The sequence below is a fragment of the Carya illinoinensis genome, chromosome 11, assembly GCF_018687715.1.
Source record: "Carya illinoinensis cultivar Pawnee chromosome 11, C.illinoinensisPawnee_v1, whole genome shotgun sequence".
Classification (NCBI taxonomy): Eukaryota; Viridiplantae; Streptophyta; class Magnoliopsida; order Fagales; family Juglandaceae; genus Carya; species Carya illinoinensis.
The window spans coordinates 41,707,726-41,731,597 of record NC_056762.1 but is presented as its reverse complement, the minus strand read 5'-3'; the positions used below and the strand labels follow the sequence as shown (position 1 = coordinate 41,731,597).

The 23,872-nt window shown below is 36.6% G+C and overlaps 3 protein-coding genes and 1 non-coding gene across 7 annotated transcripts; 2 read left to right on the top strand and 2 right to left on the bottom strand.

Annotated features, from left to right (window-relative positions):
* Positions 1-11: 11 nt before the first annotated feature.
* LOC122281290 lies at positions 12-4,447 on the bottom strand. 3 transcript variants are annotated; one of them, XM_043092661.1, is made up of 6 exons: positions 4,185-4,447; positions 2,817-2,881; positions 2,677-2,706; positions 1,699-2,575; positions 1,133-1,372; positions 12-320 (listed from the first exon to the last, which is right to left on the bottom strand). In XM_043092661.1, exons 1-6 carry the CDS (start codon positions 4,221-4,223, stop codon positions 252-254), a joined length of 1,320 nt encoding a protein of 439 aa, XP_042948595.1. In that variant the 5' UTR covers positions 4,224-4,447; the 3' UTR covers positions 12-251. The 3 variants fall into 3 exon arrangements, with proteins under 3 accessions (XP_042948595.1, XP_042948593.1, XP_042948594.1); XM_043092659.1 differs by having other exon boundaries at positions 1,133-1,393; positions 4,185-4,445; XM_043092660.1 differs by having other exon boundaries at positions 1,139-1,393; positions 4,185-4,445.
* A 1,087-nt stretch (positions 4,448-5,534) lies between these two features.
* On the top strand, positions 5,535-5,607 carry TRNAF-GAA. The gene has a single exon. It is a non-coding gene; the product is annotated as a tRNA-Phe (tRNA).
* A 315-nt stretch (positions 5,608-5,922) lies between these two features.
* LOC122280854 (chlorophyll a-b binding protein 13, chloroplastic) lies at positions 5,923-7,380 on the top strand. The gene is given in 4 exon segments (XM_043091920.1): positions 5,923-6,105; positions 6,108-6,188; positions 6,271-6,432; positions 6,751-7,380. Coding segments are annotated over 4 exon segments (825 nt in total). The 5' UTR covers positions 5,923-6,033; the 3' UTR covers positions 7,261-7,380.
* Positions 7,381-7,762: 382 nt separating this feature from the next.
* On the bottom strand, positions 7,763-21,608 carry LOC122281022 (myosin-2). 2 transcript variants are annotated; one of them, XM_043092213.1, is made up of 25 exons: positions 21,013-21,608; positions 20,328-20,887; positions 19,497-19,592; positions 19,252-19,395; positions 19,009-19,159; positions 18,873-18,900; positions 18,539-18,713; positions 18,279-18,342; positions 18,130-18,143; positions 17,964-18,048; positions 17,765-17,868; positions 17,526-17,664; positions 16,599-16,717; positions 16,310-16,462; positions 16,141-16,230; positions 15,464-15,541; positions 15,185-15,343; positions 13,564-13,764; positions 13,122-13,327; positions 12,905-13,040; positions 11,096-11,222; positions 10,669-10,779; positions 10,474-10,589; positions 9,311-9,523; positions 7,763-8,622 (listed from the first exon to the last, which is right to left on the bottom strand). In XM_043092213.1, the coding sequence occupies exons 2-25, from the start codon at positions 20,757-20,759 to the stop codon at positions 8,152-8,154; spliced, it is 3,612 nt and encodes a 1,203-aa protein (XP_042948147.1). In that variant the 5' UTR covers positions 20,760-20,887; positions 21,013-21,608; the 3' UTR covers positions 7,763-8,151. The 2 variants fall into 2 exon arrangements, with proteins under 2 accessions (XP_042948147.1, XP_042948146.1); XM_043092212.1 differs by having other exon boundaries at positions 20,328-21,608.
* Positions 21,609-23,872: the final 2,264 nt, after the last annotated feature.

The following is a 23,872-nucleotide window of genomic DNA, read 5'->3' as shown; positions in this document are numbered from 1 at the left end:
ATCAGAAGAACTAAAAGCTGCAACACGAAGGGCTAATTATGGCGAATAAAAGAGAAGCATTCACAAAAAGCCTGGGGACAGTTTCATCTGGGTCAAAGACGCCAGTGAAATTTAGCCTAAAGAACCAAAACTTACACTCAAATCCAATATAAAAGGAAGGCAACTTTTGTTGTTGCGCTTCATCTCCCAGTGTAAAAAAAGATGTTAGGTTTGTACTATATACACAACCCCCAGAATGATGCATTGCCCTCTCATCGAAGGCAGACCCTCTGGTTCACATTCGCGGCCTTATTCTTTTCAAACCGATCAGTGACTTTTACCTGCACAAAAAAGTTAATAGATATAAAAAGAGAGAGAATGTGATGAATACATATGCAAATAGTCCCTAAAATAGTTAAGATACAATCTGCAATTACTCGGTCTATGCTAACTTGATCAGGGATTCGGGGGACATAACATGATTTTATAGCCACCGGGTGGAGAGTGTAATTCAATAAAATCTATCCACTTGCTTTAACACAACAACTAACATATTTCATCATATTGCCAGTACTAAAAGCAAGCAAAATTGCTCGTGTAGATTTTAGGAAGAACAGCAATATCAAACAAAATCCATAGCCCAAGAACAGGTATCTGATTCCCTATGATAGTCGTATGGAAAGTCATATTTTCTATAACTAAAATGTGCACAAAAAGAGGGAGCTGTGGATTTTACATGGCCATATTACAGGTACTTCAAAGCTAGGCCCTGACACTTTCAATCCCATCTCAATCACAAACAATTAAAGCCATAAATATAATTGATGGCACTTTCAATCCCAATCTTCCAAACCACCAGAAGTTGCATGAATAAGAAACAAACAAAGTTGGTCACTCAACCCAATATTTATGCAGTAGAGGATTAGAACATAAACCAGTAATCACCAAAAGGAGATGTCATGATTTTGAGAGTTCTTATTATCTTAACCTAGTTGGCATTTGCAGAGATACTATCAAGTATTTGCACAAGCTCCGTTTAAATGTAGCTTTGAAAGTAATGTTAAAAAGAGGGAAATCTTCCACAAACAACAACAATCTGAACAAGAGAGCAAAACTCTGGATGCTTTTGAAAAGATTAATAACTGAATATTACCTTTACCTTTGAACCGACTAATCCTCCTCCACCCCTTTGTCCAAACTGTTTTGTTCCTTTCTGACCCCTAACCATGGCTAAAGCAGAAGTGCCTTTTCCAATGCATTTCTGATTGATAATCATTCTCCCTGTAGCATTCTCTTTTCCAGCACCTACTGATCTGTTAGGCTTGATTGCTCTCAATTTCTCCTTTGATTTTATTGCAGCCATAGACAACTCTCGCTCATTAACTCTAAGTGGCTGCAAAGTTTGATGTTGAACCTGGAAGAACATGAGTAAATTCATGTAGTACTGTTGATGACAAATTTAGAACTTGAAAATCATCCATCTACAGGACAATTTTGGGCATAAATCAATAATTTGAGAGAAAATCATGAGGGAATATTATCCCATACTTGTTTTCTATCAATCTCAATGTTGAGGAAATTTCTCAATAAAACTAACTGTTGGTGCATCAACGATGTGATAAAATTGGATTATACTTGATCATAAATCTATCTTTCATATGTTTATTAACTTGAAAATCCTAATCACATGGGTGTCCAAATTTGCACGCCTTCTCTCACCTTTGGTTTTGTAGCTTCCTCGTGATCCGGCTTTAAAACGCTGATTTTAACTCCTCTTCTAGAATTGGAGCTCCGTTCTTCAATTTTAATAGTCGATGCCTTGGAGACATTAGAAGTTTTTACTTTGTTCTTCGCCACATAACTTGTCCTGGCTACATTTCTGCTAGTCGGGGTTATTTCTTTGTGACCTATTGATGTAGATGTTAAGCTCTTAACATCATAAAGAATGTTTGATGATGACCCTACACTGGACTTGCCAGATGATGATCTGTAGCCTCTCGAAAGCCTTTTATCATGATTGATCTCCACCCTTGATGCTTGTCTTGTAACACAGTCTTTCCTATGACTTATCCTCTGATTTGATAAGAGCCCACTTGGATCAAATGGTTGAGTTGATACCTCTATGCACTTCAGCTCTCGTTGCTGACTGCTCTGAGATGTAACGGTGCTTCTTGTATTGCTTTCACAAGTCCTGTTTCCCATAGAACTAGACCCATTAGCTTGGTCCTCAAAAGTAGATACAGCAGGTTTAGAGGAACTAGGGATAGCATTTCCGGTTAGACTGCTTTTACAAACCAAAGTTGATTTTGACCTGGTAGTTCCTTTGAGATTTATTGATTTGGATTTTAATTCCTCACCAAATCGTAAATCCAGACAAGAAGATGTCCCACTTAAAACCTTGAGTGGATGCTGCTTATGTAAGGACTCGTAGTTTTCTGCTCTCCATTTCTTACTCCTGTAGTCTTTGCCTCTAGATCTTGAGACGGAGGATGGAAGTTTTGGTGAAGTTGAAACCGATTCAAAGTCTGAGGTCAAAGTACTCTCCCCGCAACAAGAAAAAGCAGACTTCAACTGGTGAGAAGAACGCTGGTGGAAGCTGAAAATCAAATCAATTCAGCAATCAGCAGGAATCCAAACAGTTAATTGGAATATAGCAAGACAGCGTAAACGAGTGAGTGAAGGAAAAAGGATACATACAGATGACTTGTGTGGAACCACTCATCATGGCTGCAATGTAACAAGGAGGATGATACAATTGGAATTACAAATTTGAAATTTGACCATAAACCTAAGGAAATAAAAAGTGGAACCCTTAAAAGCAATGATATAAAACTCACGTGTCTTGGTTGCTAATTTTTACTTCTAGAGTAAGATCCACCCACATAGGAGCTTCAATTTCTTCCTGAACAATAATAAGCCAAGTAAAAAGCAACTGAATGGCGTCCGAGAATGAAAAATGAGGGATATCAGAACAGACCAAAAGGACAATATTTCACCCCTGAACGAACAGAAAAAATGGGGGCCAATTTCTTCCTGTAAAATCACTGCATTTCTTCCTCCTATTGTAAAAGACCTCTCCATTTTGGTCTCTAAGGGGCCTTTTGGGGCCTACTTAATGAAAAATAAAAGAAGCTCTGTTTAGGGCCTCAAAAAGTGGAATGAGAAAGCAAAGGAACTTTATTGCCTTTTCTTGGTTAGATTTTTACACTTTTTATCGCTCGTGACCTCATTCTTCCCAAGATCCAATGGAGAAAACGAGAAATCGAATGACATGCTGCGGGTTTTGTGTTTCATATTCTTCAGTGACTCAAACGATGAAAATTAAATAAAAAAAAAAAAAACAGAGATTGTTTAAGGTTTGAAACTTCAATATGTTTATTTTTCTACATTTTCTCAGCATCCAAACATAGCCAAATAGATCCGGATGAAGTAGCCAGATACAAAAGGATAAATTACTATAATTAAATATATGAAAAAGATAATACTAACGCTACAATCAGTATATGCTACTCCCAATCTTAGAGCCTAGAAACCAGAATCAAACTGATAAAATACCCAGGAAACGATAAAACGCAGAGACTGAAGAAAAATAAAATAATCCAAAGGATCCCCAGACTAAACACTAAACCAAAAAGTACCTAAACGAAAAGAGTAAAAGACCCTAATTCCTATATTTTCAACCCAGTCCAAAACTGATGCAGTGGGACAAACTTACACAATGCCCACGTAAATTTAGCACCAATGGAGCAAATTCAAGAATCCCAAAACCTCTTACTCCCCACCCGAGAAGTCAAAAACTTTCAAACCAGAGCCAGGCATTAAAAATGATAGGACCTTGTCAAATACCCAAAATCCGGATAAAGACTGAAGCGAGTGAAAACTTTGAGAGAGAGATTCTTGAGAGAAATTTCTTATTGCATTTCTTGGGTTGATTACAGTGAGGTCCTCTGTTTATATACATTTTCCCGCATGTAGAAAAAAGAAAAACTAACATAACTGGGCTAATTACAGATTTAATTGAAGAAAATGAGTTCAATTAAATCTGTAATAAAGACTTAAAACAATATGCAATTATCAATTAAAATAAGAACAGAAGAAACTTCAAGAAGTTCAAAAAAACACCGTAGAAACAGGAGAAAATTTGAGAAAAAAATCCAAAAATCAGATTCCAAAACAATCAAATGCTTTAAAGAAGAAGAGAGAACCAGAAAAGTCCAGTGATCGTTAGCCTTTTTGAGAGCCATTGTCGTGTTTCTTCCAACTTTCTGTGACACAGAGCATTCCCCAAAAGAGCTTTGAATCTTCTAGCGAAGTTAACGATCCCCGTGTTTGCTGGAGGGCCTGAGAGGCTTTGTAATATCCTCCATTCCCATCTTATGGTTTGGTTCTTTGGCTCCACTACTGGAACAACAATTTATAAGGTCGAGAGCCTGTTTGGCGTCGAGAGCACCGTCCTTTCAGTGGACTTTTTCTGTTGCAAGGACTGTCTTTATAAAGCGCTACCCAAGAATTGACGGTTGAGATTGGTTGCCAGATATAAGATGGGTATATATGCAAGTATTTGGGACGTTATTAATGGGAGAGTGCGACCTTCTAGGAATTCGACCGTTGAAGAAATTCAAAATGTTACGGACATGAATGACAAGCCATGTCTATGCATATTAACGAAATAACTTGGGCTTAAACTAAAAAAGTAATGATAGAAACAAGTATTAAATAGATAAATTTTTTGTAAAAAATTAGGTATCACTAATAAAGAATATATTTTTTGAGAAGTGCTACAACCACAAAAGAATTACACAAAAGTAATTTTACAAACTGACATAAATTTATGTGATCCTTCATATCTATTTTATAATAGAAGTTTATTTACAATCTAACAAACTACATCAAACCATATCAGTTTGTGAAATTATTTTTATGTAATTATTTTGTGGATAGATTATTTCTTTTTGAGATTAAGGTCTACATTATGCACGAATAACGATAATTATGTCCATCTCTTTTCAAGTGATTAAAAAAAATTAAAAAATGTCCAAATTAGAAATAAAGGGTCCCGATCCCTTTCTTTTTACTTCATGCCAATTCAAATAATCAAATCCCCATCATGCTCAAACTAGTCAAATTGTCAAATCCCACTGAACAACTCCCAAGTTCTTAACTCCTTCCCTCTCAACTCTCGTCTTTTGCAAATGCTTGAATCGTTTAGACCTTATTGATCAAATATTGAATGAGCTTTCCTCCCTTTTAGGAGTTGTCCATATCGTTTGGAAAATAAAAAGTGAAGTGAAATAAATTCAAAGAAAAACGACTTCCTGATATTATTATCAACTCACAAATTCCATACACTTTCTTGTAAGTTGTGAAGAGAGACAATGGTTTCCTTTTTGTTTTAAATTGATGCTTGTTGAGTAATAGATTAATGTGTGGGTCATTTTGCTCGAGTTTATAACAAATTCCAATGATATTATTTGGAGCATATGCGAATAGAATATGCAAAAGTTACTCGATTAAGTTACTAGATTTATATAAAACATCGGGTAACAAAAGGCATAGCGGGGATAGCTCAGTTGGGAGAGCGTCAGACTGAAGATCTGAAGGTCGCGTGTTCGATCCACGCTCACCGCATTTTCTTTTTCCTTCCTCCGCAATCCTCCGAAATCGTACACTTATCATGCATTGTTTTTGGATGCGTAGAAAGAAGCCCCAGCAATCTGTGAAATCCGTCAACGTGAAAGTACCATATCCCTAATATTTCATGTGTTGCAGATTAAAAATTTCCGGACAAATAACTACCTGTGAAGGACAAGATAAAATGTATGAGTTGAAGATGCTAAAAATCTTTTGAAGCCTTCTGATTGGTTGATTCAAACCTCACATTTCCCCACCACACTTTCCCACTCCTGCATTCATGACCACCCATCTCTATGCTTGTCCTATTCTCTGCACATAATATTGCACACTCACCCTCCTCTTCTACACAATTCCACTTACAATTCACGAACTTATTCTAAGGTCAGTTTCAGCAGTAAAATAACTGGGAAGGTTGGAATTATGGCTGCAATGGCAATGGCAGCAACTGCTAGCTCCAGTACTGTTCTCAGGCCAACTCCATTTCTTGGCCAAAGCAGGGGAGCCAAGTTAACGCTAAACTCCTTAGAGATGTTGTGCCTATGGGATCTGGGAATAGACTATGGTACTTTTTCACTGCTCTATCTCTCTCACTCTGAATTTTCAAGTTTGTTGGGTGCTAACATTGTGGGGTTTTCATTTTGCATGTGACATCAATAGGGCAATGAATTGTGGTATGGAACCGACAGGGTGAAGTGCTTGGGACCCTTTTCAGCTCAGACTCCTTCATATTTGACTGGAGAATTTCCTGGTGATTATGGCTAGGACACTGCTGGATTATCTGCTGACCCCGAAGCCTTTGCTAAGAACAGGGCTCTTGAGGTAATCAAATTTTATGGGTCTTGGCCAAAAGAAAAAAAAAAAAGTTCATACTAGTTGGCAATGCATATATTGGCAAAATCTGATGTACATGTCAGTATTCAGATTCAAAATGTAAGCCTATGTCTTATTTGGCATCTTTCCAAGTGAATAAAGCCAGGATGGAATACTTGGATCGGTATTAAGACTCCTTAAGGCAGAAAATATTTTCTCATGAAGTATGGTGACATCTTTAAGAAACTAGGAAGTACCTCAAGTTATTATTATTTTTTAGTTACAAGCTGTATTATTTTCCAGTACTAAGCTGTTGTGGAAAATTAGGTGATCCCTGGTCGATGGGCTATGCTTGGAGCACTTGGCTGCATCACCCCTGAAGTTCTGGAGAAATGGGTCGGAGTAGACTTCAAAGAACCAGTATGGTTCAAAGCTGGAGCTCAAATTTTGTCAGAAGGTGGCCTCGACTACCTGGGTAACCCCAACCTTGTTCATGCCCAAAGCATCCTAGCAGTGCTAGGTTTCCAAGTCATTCTCATGGGTCTGGTTGAGGGGTTCCGTATCAATGGTCTTCCTGGAGTTGGAGAAGGCAATGACCTCTACCCGGGTGGCCAATACTTCGACCCTCTCAGCCTTGCCGATGACCCTGTCACATTCGCTGAGCTCAAGGGGAAGGAAATCAAGAACGACCGGCTAGCCATGTTCTCCATGTTCAGTTTCTTTGTCCAAGCTATTGTCACCGGCAAGGGCCCCCTGGAGAACCTCTTGGATCATCTTGACAATCCTGTTGCCAATAATTTTTGGGTCTATGCCACCAAGTTCGTGCCCGGATCTTAAATCGAATTTGAGTCCCTTAAATCTTGCTTCATGTGGTTGAGATAGAATTGGAAGTTTTAAGACTTAAAAAACTTCAAATTTGTATTTGTGTGATCCAACAATGGCTATTGATTTTCCGGTTGTGTTGGTCTTCTCCGGTTAGCAAAGCAAGAGGGATGGTATTACTAAATATGATGAAGCAATATAACTGGAAAAATATCTATTGTATAAGAAAAGTCAAATGCAAAAGCAACAAAATTACAGAACCGAAGATAAGAAGACATACCCACAAGCAATCATTGTTGCCAATATATATATATATATATATATATTTATAAGCGGGGTAGATAACACATAATAATTACTTACATAGTATAATTTGATTTGAAATAAAAATTTTAAAATTTCAATATCACAAATCAAATCTTATCATTTAAATTATATATATCATGTACTCTACACATTAACTTGACGATAGAATAACTATTTGCTAAATCCGTTAGAGAGAGACATTGCGCGATGATTATGACCAAATAGTGTGCCACGAGCACTTGATACACAAGGATGGGCCATATGAACACTTTTCCTTCCATGTTTTCAGTTCTAAGAACTAGACATTCTGAAATTACATCATGACAACGGATTATAGACAAATACACTAAACTATATTTATGAAGTGTTTGCAGTCCCTCAACAAATCCCTAGTTGGCTATGCATAAGTGTATGAACACTTCTACCAGGTAACAAAAATTGGAAGATATACAATTTATCTCCTTCTCTGCCTCACACTACTGATAACACCCATATCTATCACCATATATAAACAGAAACCGGCTCCAGAAAAAGCAACGAGGCAGAATCTTGGCAGCATTTCTTTCTCCATCATTCTGTCACTATATTTATCTGTCCAGGCTATGATGCTCTTGAGCTTCGTTTCCCCCACCATGTCCGACGACCTTCTGAATGCCCCAATCTATGAAGCTTTACCTTCGTCTCCCGTAACTTAATTTTGTATTCTTTTTTCCATACTTCAAAACCAAGCTTGAGTTTCCGAAGTTCATCATCGGGATTTACGATGGAAGCCGACTGCCCTGATTTGATCTCTACCAGAGCTCTGGCATCCTCATCAAAAGTCTGTCTACGCAGCTCAAACTCCTTTACCAGATTGCTCACTGCACTCAAAGTACCATTGGTGTCTCGCCCTACTCCAACATCATGAGTGGTACCAGACAATTTTATAGGTGTACTTCCACCAGGAGTTCGAGATCCCATGGATGTGTTATCCGAGTCATAATAGTGAGGAATTGAAGAAACATCAAGTTTTCCAAGTTGACCTGAACCATTGTCTGCAACTAGGGTCTTTCTAGCTGTGGCAAGACTCATCTGCATTAAGATTACCAATTAAACTCTCAGGCACGAGTCATCCAATTAGTAAGGGCGCAACGCTTACATCATCAAAAAAGTATATAGACAAATTATGTAAGAACCAAGGAAAACACTAGCCATATCTGCAGTACATCCCAAAAAGACTAATAAATATAAAGCGTCCCTAGAATCACTTATAAAATCCAGTCTCATCTAGCAAGTAGCCAATGTAAGACTTAGTGCCCATGACCATCTTTATTAACCTATTTGTGCGATTCTTATTTCCAATGTGAGTCTGAGGTGTTACAAACTCACCCTCTTCAATTTCTAATTTCCTTGATAGGGCCATGTCACAAGTGCTCCATTCACACGGCTAGCCTTACTAGGTGGCTCTAATAGCTTATGTAAGGATTCAGAGAAGGTGTTAGTCACACAACTCCAAAAAGACCAGTCAATTTGAGGTTTCCACAGAATCACTTAGCAAGTAGCCAATGTGGGACTTGGCACCCATTACTACCATTATAACCTACCCACTCTATGTGGGACTGACATGTTATTAATAACGTTCGACAGAGAAACATAATAGATTTAGATGTCCAGATTGCATCTTTTCTTCACAATATCGGACTGCCTTAAGCCCCTTTTTTCTTTCGTCAACCTCAATCATTACTTGAATCAAACTTATGTATGAATACACAAAACTCACTTGCAAAGAAGCCATCTGCTTTTGCCACAGCTCCTCCATTGATTTCATCTTTGCCTCATATTCTGACCATCTCGTCTCATTCTGCTGTAGTTGCTCTCGCAGTGCAGTATTTTCCTCTTCCTTCTGTTCCAGAGCTGCTTCTGCTTTAAGTACCCGCATTTGAAGCTCAGCCAAAACTGAAGGCAGAGCCTGAACCTGCTCTGGTGGTATCTCCTGCTCAGACAAGAAAAGTGACGGTTTAGTCATCCAACTTGATAAAATTTAACATGGAACCAAAACAGAAAACAAACTTCATCTTTCATTTATGAATCACAAAAAAAAATGTAGATTAAAAGGAATGCCTAAGTTTGCAGTTGATGCTTTGTAAATTAGAAGTGAGTATATATCAAATACATCCATTAAAAGAATGCCTGCTAACATCTTATTCTTGAAGAAGGAACCTCAACTCTTGTGCAATTCTCCATATACAAAACATATTATACATCTGCAGCATTCTATCATTCCATGTGAAAACTTTACAGTTTGGAAAGTGGCCAATGCAAGCCAAGGGAAAGGCCGTACCGGTAGTCTAGACCATACAGGCAGCTGTTCAATATATGCAGTCTGAAAGGTAATTATGTTACTACATGCATTTCGTTGACACTTGGAGCAATCTTAATCAATGAAACAATCTCAATTGAACAAAATTATTTCATGTCCAGGGAAAAATAAATGAAAATAGCTGATTAATAAATTTTGATTGCTAATAATGCTAATGGATGTGTTTTGTCTCTTTTGGCTAGGCTGTTTTTTTTTTAAGGTCAGAAAAATAATTAGCTAACGTTTTTTTTTCCTGACAAAGTACAAGGAAAACTTCTCAATATTAGGAAAATTAAATCTAATTTTGAATTTGATTTCAAGCACTGAAAAACTTTGGCATGATGAGAATCTAACAGTTCGAAACTCCCAGCAACCTTCATGGGGAGAAATGATTTAAAAGAAAAACACCGCTTGATAAACAACAGAAAGTACCCAAATAGATGCAAGAGTGAAGGGACCAAAATAGATGCAAGAGTTCTCTTGTTATTCCAGTGGATATAGTACCCATAGACACTATTTAACAAAGGAGGGAAGAACAGGAGAACAAAATTATTGCAAGCTGATAAGTGGGCTACAGAAAGTACCTTCATTTCAGAAATCCTCCTGCTTCGCTTCTGCTTGGATTTTGAGTTCTCAGCATGTAACTTCTTCAATTTACGCATGCCATTGACATGCCTTCGAACAAGCCATCCACGGATTACTACAATTACATATATGAACAGTAAGAAAACTGTTTGCAAATGAACAGCCACAAAACCAATAAACAAAATAATTTTTACCAGATTGCAAATACAAAGCAGCTTGCAGCTCATTAAGGGTTTTTGGAACACCAACGGTCCAGCACCTCACCATAATATTATACTTCCTTCTAGTATTTTCACCACGAACAACTGGATTTATTCCAACAATGATCAAGCCATTGTTAAAAAATTAGAAAAAAAAAACTCATTTGAGATCCAAAACAATTAATGAAATCCCTAAAATCAGTTCAGCCTTTAAGCCACAAATTCAGTGATTTAGGCACTTCACAGCGTAAAAATCTGTGAGGCCTACAAAATAATGAAGTCCTGGAGAAAAATTTAAAGCAGAATCTCTTTTGATAAAAACATCCAATTGTATATAACAGTGAAAAACAGGCTGAATAAATTTAACATGAACAAGGTTATAGAACAAAGAATGGATTTCAAATAGATATGGATGCACTACATGATTGTAATGTTATCACCCCCTTGACTTCATGGAAGAAACGGCGAGCCTGGTGACCACGGAAGCATTTCTGAACACCAAGTATACCTTGCAGAACTCGATTCCTCCTATTCTCCAACACACCGACCTGTAAATCAGTAAGACATAACAGCATCAGATGAACCATTACAGAAAATAAAGGCAATTAAACCAGAAAGAAAACAGTCAGTTTAGCAATGAACTCAGCCCCAAAGTGTTAATCCCTTCACCCTTTCTTTTCTTTTTTACGTTCCTTGTTTTCCTACTCTTACCTTTTTTCAATTTTCCTTCTCATTGAAATTCTTATTGTGATACCCCATATGGTGTGTAAGGGTAAGTGATATATGGGATCCCACATTGTTTGGGAAAGAGAAATCCTTGCTCTTTATAATGTTCCAATGGGGCTCCAATTGTATAATTGACTATTCCTTTTGGAGTATATATCATGTGCTTTAGGCCTTCCATTGGGGCGTTACAAATTCTATCAAAGCCTATTCCAACCAGAAATGTGACTTGAGCCGTGCCACCTACGAAGGACAGGCTCGACAAGGACGTTGAGATTTTAAGGGAGGGAGATTTTGATACCCCATATGATGTGTAAGGGTACGTAGTGTATAGAACCCCACATACTTGGGACAGAGAAGTTCTTACTCTTTATAATGTTCTAACGGGATTCCAATTATATCATTGACCAATCCTTTTGGAATATAAACCATGTGGTTTGGGCCTTTTATTGAGGCGTTATACTTTTTTTGTTTTTTTTAATAATTAACCATTGGGGTGTTACACTTACCCTTAGGGTCCCATAAAGACAACTGAATATTGGGGCAACATCACTAAAACTAGGACGGTTCTTGTAGTGATCAAATCAACACAGTACTGTGTTCAATTATTATTGCAGACACATTATCATTTATTCAAAATATACACCATTTAAGCTTGCATCGTAGACCACTTTAGCTAATCCAGAATTTCTGGGTGCTTTAACTCATGTTTAGTGTGTGGATATCAGTGCAGTTATTCAACAAACTAAGAAAAGCTTCTTGGCGCTTGGTTGTAACTAAGAGCAATGGAGAAGATCTTGGAAGTTTTTGTGAAAAAAGCAATGGTCAATTATTCTGACTGACATGGATAGAAAACAGTTGCAATTTTTGTTAGATCAGTGTGGAGGGGTAAATTTTACCACAAACTCTTTAGTCTTCACGGACTAGGAAACTACAAGTCTTTACATATGGTTCCCACTATTTGTATACAAAATGTGGAGATGGCTATCTCTTGCAAATGTTTTAGAGATCCTAGCAACAGTTTAAAAAAATGGGAATGATAGCATGGGAGATAATTGCTAGTGCCAGATGCAAATCAAAATCAAAAGTGAAAATTTACATTTTTCACCCACAAACTACCACCCATATATCATTTTGCACCTTGTACTATCAAAAGTTTCAATTTACACTCTAATCTACCTATATTTTTCAATTTGCACTCTAGGTTAAGATTTGGCCATTAAAAATTGTAACTCATGGCCAATATTTTGTTCGTCTTCACAATTAGATCTTAACCAAACTATATTATTTGGTACTTTGTGGTGCAAAATGTAAAATCAATGGTAGTTTGTGGATGAGAAGTGTGATTTCCCCAAATTTCAATTTGTATTTGTTTAGAGTTTTACGTCCGTGTTTATGCAGAATAAATACATTTTATTATATACATGCATGTCTTAGTTACACACACACAGACACAAATGCATGCACGCACGCACATGCGCGCGTGCGCACACACACAAGAAATTACCTGCCCTGTTCTGAGATACAATTTGGTATAACCAACTTGGTACATTTCAGGGTGGACATCAAATTGCTTTAGAACTGCAACTGATATGCTTAATGGATCGTGAGATACATTTGTATCGGAAAGTAGGAACCCATACCTGAATATATCACGAGAAGAATTAAACCATCTTTTATTTTTAAAAAACAACCATTAACTAATGGGAAGTTACACCCTCTACCTTCCTGCAAACTCTTGATGTGTCATTCTAGTAGGATATCCCAATTTTGAAATCCTAACAACTTCCAAAACTCCACAACACATGAGCTGTTGTAAGACAAAGTCCTCTTCATATATTCCAGGAAGCTGCTTGCTATTTGGCTTTATGCAGCGAATGAAGTGAGGCGTGGTGTTCTCCATTTGTTGCATTAGTTTGAATAGTTGACCCTACAAGAATCCAAGAGATTCTTTGAATTTTGTAAAATAAATTTCAGCTACATCTCAAGAGGACCAGAAAATCCTCTACTTTTCATACTCCTGAAAATACTGTAATTTTCTTGAGAGGAACTCCAAAATCATGTCATATGGTCACATACAACTGTCATAAAATCCATATCTTTGGCTCCTATTTTAAGTATGCTACAGCTATACAATTGGGAAAAAAATGCAACAAGTATACTTACCTTAAACTTTGTACAAACACTCTGATTTGGGGATGCCAATGCTGTTTGGGCCAAATGGTTTGCTGATTTCAGGGATTGGTCAAGCACTTTGGAGGCAAATAACTGTAATGGTTGACAACTGCATGATGAGAGGAGTTGAATGGAATCGGGGTGGAGCAGGTCTCTGTTCTTTTCCAGGAAGCCATTTGTATCATAGAGAACCTAATAAAACTCCAGATGTTAGTGGAACCATAAGCATGTTGGGAGAAGGGACTTCAATGATTCATTATCTTAGATTTAATAACAGTTACATCAATACTACTGAATAGTTGCTGGAATACTTTACAAAGCTCCGGCCTTCTTTGTAACTATAATACCATCAAACTCAAATAAAGCTGGGAAGATCTTACCAAACACATCATTATCGAGGGTACGTATTTCAACATCATTTGCTACCAAATACTTAATTATATTATGTACCTAATCTCTTGATAACTAAATAATTATTTATATCTGGGGCAAGGAATGAGCAACTACCATATATGAGGATTAAAAAAAACAGTGCTACTGTAGATGAAAGTTTGTAACCTAATACTCATTGTCAAGATCCAAGTGCAATGGAAAATAAAAAGTTTAAAGTTTCGGATATAACGTACACTTTGGCCCATCATTTCAATAGTGAAAAGACTAGCAAACTTTTGGCTTCTAAAATAAGTCTCAAAATATGGCGCAAACTTCTGACTTCTGAAATAAGTCTCAAAATATGGCTATAGCATAGATGGGATGCTGTCAAAGTAATTGTGTTTGCAATATTCAGCAAAAAAATTTAAAAAAAAAAAGTGTCCAATACTTTGTTTAGTGTGTATTTGGAGGGACGATGGTGAAGAGCTAAAAACTTATTTATTCAGTAACTTGTTTTTTCAGACAACTGTTATAGAGTCTAATGGGCAGAGTTTTCATGATTTTCTTGTTTCCTTTTTGTTATTTCCAATTAGAAGTTTCTCTTGTGTATGTGTTGTCTACTGGGGCTATGCCTTTTGAGTTCAATAAATTCTTGATTACTTATCAACATAATATCTAAATGATAATTAGTTACAAGATATTGCTTCAAGAAAAATGACAAAATAAAGATATGGAAGGAGATTATCTCATATGTCTTTTGAAAGATATCACAGTGGTCGTTACTAAACTATGGGGATTCTTGAACTAATAAACTGGCCAGTTGTGAAAAAATAATAATAACAATTTTAAGTTTGTCCACGTTGGTAAATCGTGGTTCTTAATCTGCTATTTATGAATACTAAATGTACTGCAACATATTTCCATTATTAGCTAAAACATGATTACCAAGTGGTTTAGATAATAAGAATATAAGTCCCGGTCACTACTATTCATTTAGGATTTTTCAAGAACCAGAACCAGTTATAAGGGTTTCCAAGCACTCCTCATATATAGATTCTCTTAAGTATAGGATACTTAACTCCTTTCTAGACACTATTTTCATCTCTGCTACCTTGAACCACGCACAAAGCTCAGATGAGTCATACAACTGACAAATTTCACTCATCAAATTTAGATAGTGCAGGGTAAATCATTAAAACCAGTGTATTGGAACCTCCTTGAAAACTGAGCAATAACTAACCTCTCCAGCATAGTGACGTATTCGGAAAGCTCTGCCTCTTTCTCCTCTAAAGCAAGAATTTGAATTTAAGTGCTGTTTAAGCTTACTGGTGAATGTCAGATCAGTGGCCTTTGGCAAATTCGATTCCTCATCCAACAATGACATCAGACCTAAAGGTTTCTGCACAATCCACCATGAAATAAAAAGTAAGTGATAGAACAACAGAGAAATGAGCAGAATAAATAAATGTGTATATGGGGTATCACATGGATGATAACAAGATTGAAGCCATATAAATACCTTCTCAAAGACATCCAAGCACTTCTGATTGTCTTCAAATTCAACCTTTGTCCAATCAATCCCATCCAATTCATAGTCCTGAAATAAAACAAGGAAACTGTGACGGTGCAATTCATAATAATTCATATCATATCTGGTTAATCGAGAAATTCTACTGAAGCAATTGCAAGAGACAAGACGTCCACCAAAAGCAGCCAAGATGGATAAATTTCAAAAATAAAAAAGCAAGAGAAAAGATATCCACTGCTTTGCAGCTCCCACCTCACAATTCTTATAAAAACACACTAGCTATTGTCCCTACCAAGTGCAATGCAACCCCACAACTAAAGGGAAGAGAGAAACAGTGCCAACAACTTAACTATAGAATACAATCAAAGAGAAGGATATAATAGTCATTTGCCATAATTACTTTTCCTTTCCATGTTCATTTATTGTCTTAAAGATCCAATAAATCTTTTATATTCCACTCCCTCATAATCCAGTTCTTCTTTCTAGTCTATTCCTTCATAAAACCCAACACACTATATGCATGCAAAAGCCACCTAGAGAATAGGTCTCCGAGTAAAAGACAAGATACATTATTGTGACTCTTCAAATCATCATGTTATTAAAATAGAACTTTCAAAAGATGCATTGCACTGAAATTCAAAGGATGCAATGGATTTTATATTGCTTACCTCCTGCTCAAGTTTAAAAAGATGGCGGTTGAAATGTTGTTGTAGCCTCTCATTAGCATAATTTATACAAAATTGTTCGAAGCCATTCCTCTGAAAATGACGAGATGATATCAGCACCAAGTATGCAACTATATTGTGCTGAAAACACCACTGAATTAAAAACATGTACCTGAAAAGACTCAAATCCATATATATCAAGGATGCTTATGGATCTCCCAGTATGTTGTTTGCCCCCTTGGAGTGACTTATTGATTTGCTCTACAACCCAGTCAAACATGCTCGCATATATAAATTTTGCCAAGGCATCTCTTGTGTCAATTGCCTAAATCAGAGGAAAAAGGGGCTCTTATGTTACATTAAAAGAGTGATTTATCATATTTAGAAACTAATTGGAACACAAAAGAGTGCATCTGAGAGCTGCTTGGAAGCCTTGTTTGTCAAGTGACCACTAAACACACCTGCTGCAATGTCAATCCTTTTGCAATAGTGTCCTTCCCAGCTTGGATTCTATGGGTAGATAAAACTAGCATTAGTTCCTGGGAAGTGCAACCCATCAGCCTGGCAGCATTGGTTACAGCTGCCAAAAGGAAAAGGAAGTATAAGCAACTTCAAAGTAGATTTATAGAATTTAAAGAAGATATAATATTATGCAAGCACCGAGGAAAAGTAGACGGATTAAACCAACCTCTAGATAAAATTCCATAACGTTAAATAATAATTGTAGGAATAAAAGAATAAACAGACAATGTTAACAGGTGTGCCTATGTCAGAGGGAATACATAGAGTTACGACTCATAGAAGACTTCAGATATAGGATATTCTATATTAGAAGTTTCAGTACCTTCCTATATTTTCCAAAGCAAGAGTTACAACTCAAACATGACACATCTATACACATCAAATTAAGGTCTAAGCAAAGGGAATCTATTCTATAATTATTCTGATCACATTTACTGGCATAAGAAGACATATTTTTTCCTTCATAAGCTTATAATCATATACACTAGTTCTCCCAACATTTCTAGCAGCATAGCCGAAAATATATGCTTCATTCACTTATATAAAATTTTCCGTTGGCCTGCTATAACAACCAAAAAAAAATGTAAAAACTTGTGCAAGTGTACACTTGGTTCTGAGAACAGATGACCTGCTACTGACACAATAATCATATCCCCTCAACAAATTGTGTGCCAAAGATTTTATCATAGTTCACAATACTCCCATATAGATCCTAAGCCTAAAAAATTGCTATTAAAAAATACTGTTGAAAAGAATTTTAGATAGTTTAAACTAGAATTTAATCTATCATCACTAACAACATAGAAACAGCATGTGGTGCAAGAAATCCATCAAGAAGGACATGACGCAAAACACATAAAACTTACCTTCATCAACTAACACCTCTACATAATTCCCATTGTCAATTACTTGAAATGATATGTTCCCCAACCATAGTACTGCAGCAAGCAATGCAAATGTGCGCTCTTGATCTTCTTTGCAAATTCGAACAATGTCTAGGGCTTCCTGAAGTAATAAGAAAAAAAATAAGGATAATGGGAGACAGAAATGAGATGAAAAGTGGTTGCACCGTGATGGTGGGGGAAACAACTAGATGTAAACTTACCATGAACGTATGAAATTTCTGAGCATCATCAACACCATGAATTGCCAAGCAATCACTCTGATTAAGATACTTGAACTCACTAGCGATTCTTAGGTTCAGCCTCTCTGCAACGAGAAACACGAATTAATTCCAAGAATCACAAAATAGCTTATCTGCAGCCTGTATGAATGGTGTGAAAAAATAATAATGAATGACAAACCTCTAAGAACTGATGAAGCACCAGCACAAAGTTGATAAAATATGTGGTATGACCTTTCACCGTTGACCAGTTGAACCACTCTTGACTGCTCAAAGGAGAAATAATTTCAGAAATGAAACATGATAATATACAACCTCCAGGCACTTCAGATGGGGCAACAGGTTACCTTTTCTAACAGAACTGTCCACAGTTATGCAGGTAAATTGTCATTTGATACAGGCGTCAGGTTGAAAGACAATCAAGTCAGCTATATCATTGATATATAACAGAACAGCATAACATGACAGCAATTTATTCCAGTTTAAACATGCTTACTGGTTTGGATTTTAGCACCACATATCTTCCCCAGAGAACTAAAATGAATTTCAATCAACTTTCCCTGCACAAAATCAGACTATATGTAAATAAAACTGGCAAGTCTTAAGATCCCGTTCGCAAAAGGCAAAAACAGAGGGTATTCATAATCATCTTTACAGAACTTTTGCAATCACAACTACAAAAATATCTAAGCTATGAACCGTGATAACCTAGGAGTGCCTTCAGCAAAGAAGAAAAGAAAAAAGAAAGAAACTCACAAATCGGCTAGAGTTATCATTCCTAGATGTTTTCGCATTCCCAAATGCTTCCAGTATATAATTGGTCTGAAGGATTTGATATTCTATCCCAAACCTCCCACCACCACCACCTAGAGCGGTCAAATATTGCATTGCAATTTTAGCTGTCTCAGTTTTCCCAGCTCCACTTTCCCCACTGAAAGAAAAAACTAAAGATGAATCTGTATGCTGAGTAGCAATCAAATATACAGAATGAGCTCAGAGAAAAATATAGTATTACAGCAGTCAAAACATAAGGAAAATGTCCATAACTGAGCTCCTAGTTAGCAGAAAAGTTAATTGAAGAAATTCAAACCTTATGATTATGGACTGATTTACTCCATCTGCAAAATAAATTTATGGCAAAAAGAAAAGGCTTCAGAAGGAAGAAATAAATCTTATTGTCTTTTTTTTTTTTTCATAGTCTAAAGAAAACAAATGGACTTGACCACCTCTCATCATTTCATTATAAGCAGCGTCTGAAATGGCATAAACATGAGGGCTGTCCATAAGTTTCTGCCTATAAGCTGTGACAAAATCTTTTCCATATATCTCTACATCTTTGAAGGGATTAACTGCTATTAAAACTGGACCTGCTTTACTCTGCAGATAGAAAACACAAAAAATTGTCAAGGAGTGAAAAGGAGGCATGAGTATGACTCACAGGCACGAGTAGAGGACCATATCAAACTTACATAAATTTTATCCAGTATATATCTATACCGAAGATTGTGAAGAACTGATGGCTCATTCAAATAACTAAGCTGTATAAGATCATCAGCACCATCTAATACATCTGGGTTAGCTGGTAAGAGCTCTCCTCTGGGAATCTTCATAACCTATAGTCATACACAATGTAAGCGCAAGTACTAACCACCAGCAAAAGTACTCACGATTGATTATACAGAATTCAGAAATGGCCAAAGGTTATGAAACTTACATTTCCACAAGAGAGTGAAACAAGTGCTTCCTCCCTTGAAGTTGATTGTATTGTTCCAGACTCCCACTTTGTTAGCCAACACCAAACACGGAGTTTCTGCTTAGAAAATTTACTCTCAATGTATACATTTCAGAAATAATTCTTCCGAGCCTACAAATTTAACCATGGGTAGAATTTACAGAAAACTATTCCATCCTTAATTTCTCAACAGATGGAGGAACAAGCTCAGTGGTGGTCCAGAATATCAAACAGATGATACACCTTGAAAGTAAAAATCCCTGGCTTCCAGACAACATTGCAACCGTTATTTCACTTCCATTTATAAAAACATCTAATTGTATTTTCATTGCAATAGGTGCATTAACCAGTCCATTAAAAGCAAATGACATTTCCAAAATCTATCTTCCATCGCACGAGGGCCATCTTACCATTATAAATAATGATAAAGAAAATTCCATATTTTCTTGCTCACCGCGAGACCCAGAAACTTAATAACCGAACACAATACCATAAAAGAAACAGCTTTGTTCTTGCAATTAATTATACGGGCCTGATCCTCTTACCAATTTTAAGTACAACAAACACACCTTACCAAGAGCAATAAAACAAAAAAGAATCAACCCGAACTTCGCAATTAGCTTAATGCAAAAACGATATTCCTCATTTACTTGATCCCTTTTTCTAGTATGAGGCCTAATGCAACGTTCTGGGGATTTATTATAAAAATCCCTCATTCAAAGATTGTCATTAACACGCCTTACCAAGATAAGTAGAACAACGAAGAGACAACCAGAAGTGAAGATTATTATAGTTATTTTCCTTCGAAATTACCTTTCTGATGAAATAATCGATGTTGTCGTCCCAATCCAATTCTCTCATCTTCAGCGGCGTGGCAGACCCACGATCCGAATCCAAACCCTTGGTTAGCTCATTTTTACCCTCCGTCTCCACAGAATATGGCGACTCCGTATTCTGATCTTTCCTCAGCTTCTTGCTCCCGAAATTGCCTCTCTTCAACCCCAAATCGATTTCTTTCCTCTTTCCCTCTTCTTTTCCATTACATTCACTCGGCGCACCACCATCGCCGACCTCGAAGTTAGTCGGTAAAGAGCGGCGCGCTGACGGTAGCCGAGCCCTCGACGTCGGCCGAGCCGGAAGTGCCGGCGGCAAGTCCTTGGGCTTGTCACACTCGTCTCTCCGGCGAAGTGAGTCCAGCATCTCCTCCAGCGAGCTCCGCGCCAACATCGTCGTCGTTGATATCATCACTTTCCCTCTTGACCCCGGAAATTTTCACAAATTCAAATCCGAATTTGGCTCTCACAAGCTCAAATTCCACCACTCCTGTACGAATTCGAACCCTGCATTGTCGTAGACAAGAGCCTGGAAAAGCCCTAATTCCGATCAGAGTATTAGAAGCGTGGTCCAAAGAATGATAAGCTGGAATTGCGACGTGGAAACGTTGCCAAATAAGGAAACCGTTTCCTCGTTGTTGTTGTTTTTCCCAAAAAACACTTACAGAAACAAGCTCCAAAAGCGCATTTGGCTAAATCATCCAGAACGGTAAGCTAGTTTCCCTAGTGCGAAGCGTATTTTACGAGGTTAACGGAGCGTAGGCAGGCAGGTAGGGAGAGCAGATTAAGAATGTTCTCGAAAAACAAATTACCTCGTGAGTCGTGAGAGGGGAAGAAAGATAGAGAAAGGGAGAGAGTAAAAGAGTAACAAAAACAAGACAAAGACGTCGACGTCGTTCTCTGTGTTTCGAAAACAAATACGAAATTTTAGGAGGAGCTTACTTTGAAGAGGGATATGTCTCCATAGTTGTTGTTGCTTCAAGGTTTTGAGAAGAAATTCAAAAAGTTTTTTCAGGTGGGTGGGGCTTTGCTGACCTGTTTCTTTTCTATTCTTTTTTTCGGTTTTTGGTTTCTTGAGAAAACCGTTTGGATCTGGAAAGGGATAAAATATTCTTTGTACTTGAAAATAAAGAATGGGAGAGTCCGAAGCAACAGTTCAGAGGTAGAAGACGACGACCAGCGGACCTGGGCCGGATAGGACTAACACAGAGATAGAGAGGGACAGTCTGGAGTTTCGACAGACACATGGGAGGTCGGACCTGAAAAGCCTGGTTTTAATATTACCCTGTATATTTGTCTAAATTTACAGTTTTGGTATTATCTCTAGCCGATCCATTTCGTGCTGTAGTTTGTTTTGAGCAGCAGCTTTCCAAAATTCCAACTCATCGTCTTTACCGATACTACCCTATATTTATTTTTATTGTTTAAAATTTATTTTTTGAATTTATTTAATTTTATTTTTTTAAGATTAATTAAATTCTTTTACTTATTATTCATATATCACATATTTAATAAAAAAAATTAAAAAATTATATATAATATATATTATATAGAAATGATGAATAAAATTTTTCTTTTAATAATCTTTAATCACATGTAACATGTTATTGGTTGTTTGACAGCATCTTATTTGAACAGTTGAAATCAACAATTTGGTAACAGAAATGATTTGTGCAGTCGGGAAATGCAGTTGGCGTGCAGTTGACTGTAAAAAAAAAATTAATACATGACCTACATGAAAAAAAAAAAATTATTTTTATAGCTTTTTATAATTCATGCAGGTCCCCCTGAATATAAAATAATTTTTTTATAATTTTTTTTTATTCATTCCGTACAGCCGACTGCACGCCGACTGCGTTTCCCGACTGCGTGTAGCAAAGCCCATTTGGTAAACTCTTAAAGACTTAGAATCAACAATTTAGCATCTTTCTTTTTTTTTTTCTTTTTTCTTTTTTTCTTTTTTTGAAGAATTAGAATTATGTCTTTTGGAAGGTAAGACACGAAGCTGCTGTGCCAAGGAAATAGGTACAACTTATGTTTGAAATGAGGTAATTGTTCCTATCATACAAGATGAAGAGGAATAAAAGTTAGGATTGAATCTCAAATAATCAAGTTAAACTAAATAAGATTAAATTATTCTTTTATCTTATTTTCCACGTGTTTGAAGTGTGATATTTTGTAGTTTTTATTTCTAAGTTCATTTTCTTCGCTATGTAAAGTTTTGAGGTCCACCTCTAATAGGGCAATATGGACCATCTGAATTAAATACTTAGGATATCATGAATCTTAGGCTAGGGTGACCACAATCCGGCGCATTCGTAAATATATTATAGAATAAGGGCATTTATGCGTTATTCAAAAAATGAGTTGTAGCAAGTGACTCTTATCTCAAAAAGGCTCTTCAACGTGCCCATACGGATAAGAACATGCCTTTTGGTCGCTGAGAGCCTCTCTGATTTGTTTATAATTTATGCTACAAAATTATATATGTTTTTGGAGTTTTTTATAAAGACACGAATAGGAGTTGAGATTGGGACATGGAGAAATCTACCAAAAAGTTTCAAAATTCCATGAACGGGAAGATCGGGAAAGGGTGATATTGGGAGGGAACTTCGAAATATTGGCAACTAATGGACAATAATACCCCTTGATTAAGAGAGTTTTTTGTATTTTTTTAATAACGATTAAAGTTGATTGCACTAATTAAATATTGATTAGCTTCCTTTATTCTAGTTATTTTTTTGACCAAATGAATGTGCACGAATACCTTTTTGACAGTTGAATCATAAATAAATTGTTGCGGCGATCCAAGTAAACTCAATTGGATTCGTCTAAATAAATACAAAACTAATTAGAGATTTATTTTCCTAAAAAATGAAGTGAAATTAGTGTTATAATTTTATAAATCATGTCCATCAAGTTGGGCGCACATAATTACTGACGTTTTTTTTTTATCAAAAAAAATGATTGACGTTTTAACTACCGACTAAGACCCGTATTTAGGCATATTAAAGATACTTAAAATAGAAAAAATGTATATGAAAATGGGAACGTGGTGGGAAAACATATGTCGTGTGTCGTATGTCATATTCATATTTTATTTGATAAATATAAAATGAGTAAATAATAATGATATAAATTTTGAATATGGACAATCTATGCTTTTATAGGTACCATGTAGGCTTGCAACCCGACTAGCTCAAGTCGAGTTTAGGCTCGACCCGGTCCTGCTAGCAAAAGCATGCCAACCGATCCGACTCAAGTTTAGCTTTTGCTTTGTCTTTTCTTTTTTAAGTTAGAGAACGATTCTCCAACAATAAGAGTTTTTGAGCAAAGATTAAGCTCCTAAACATAAACGTGGTGAGAATCTCTCTCAACATAGAGTATTTTCCTGAAAGAGTGTACGTGCACAATAGAATACTCCACAGAGTGTGAAAGCCAACGAGAGAGCAAGAACCACAGTATCTCATCTTCATAAGTGCCCCAATACAGCAAAACGATTAGATTTTCTCGCACGCCACCATA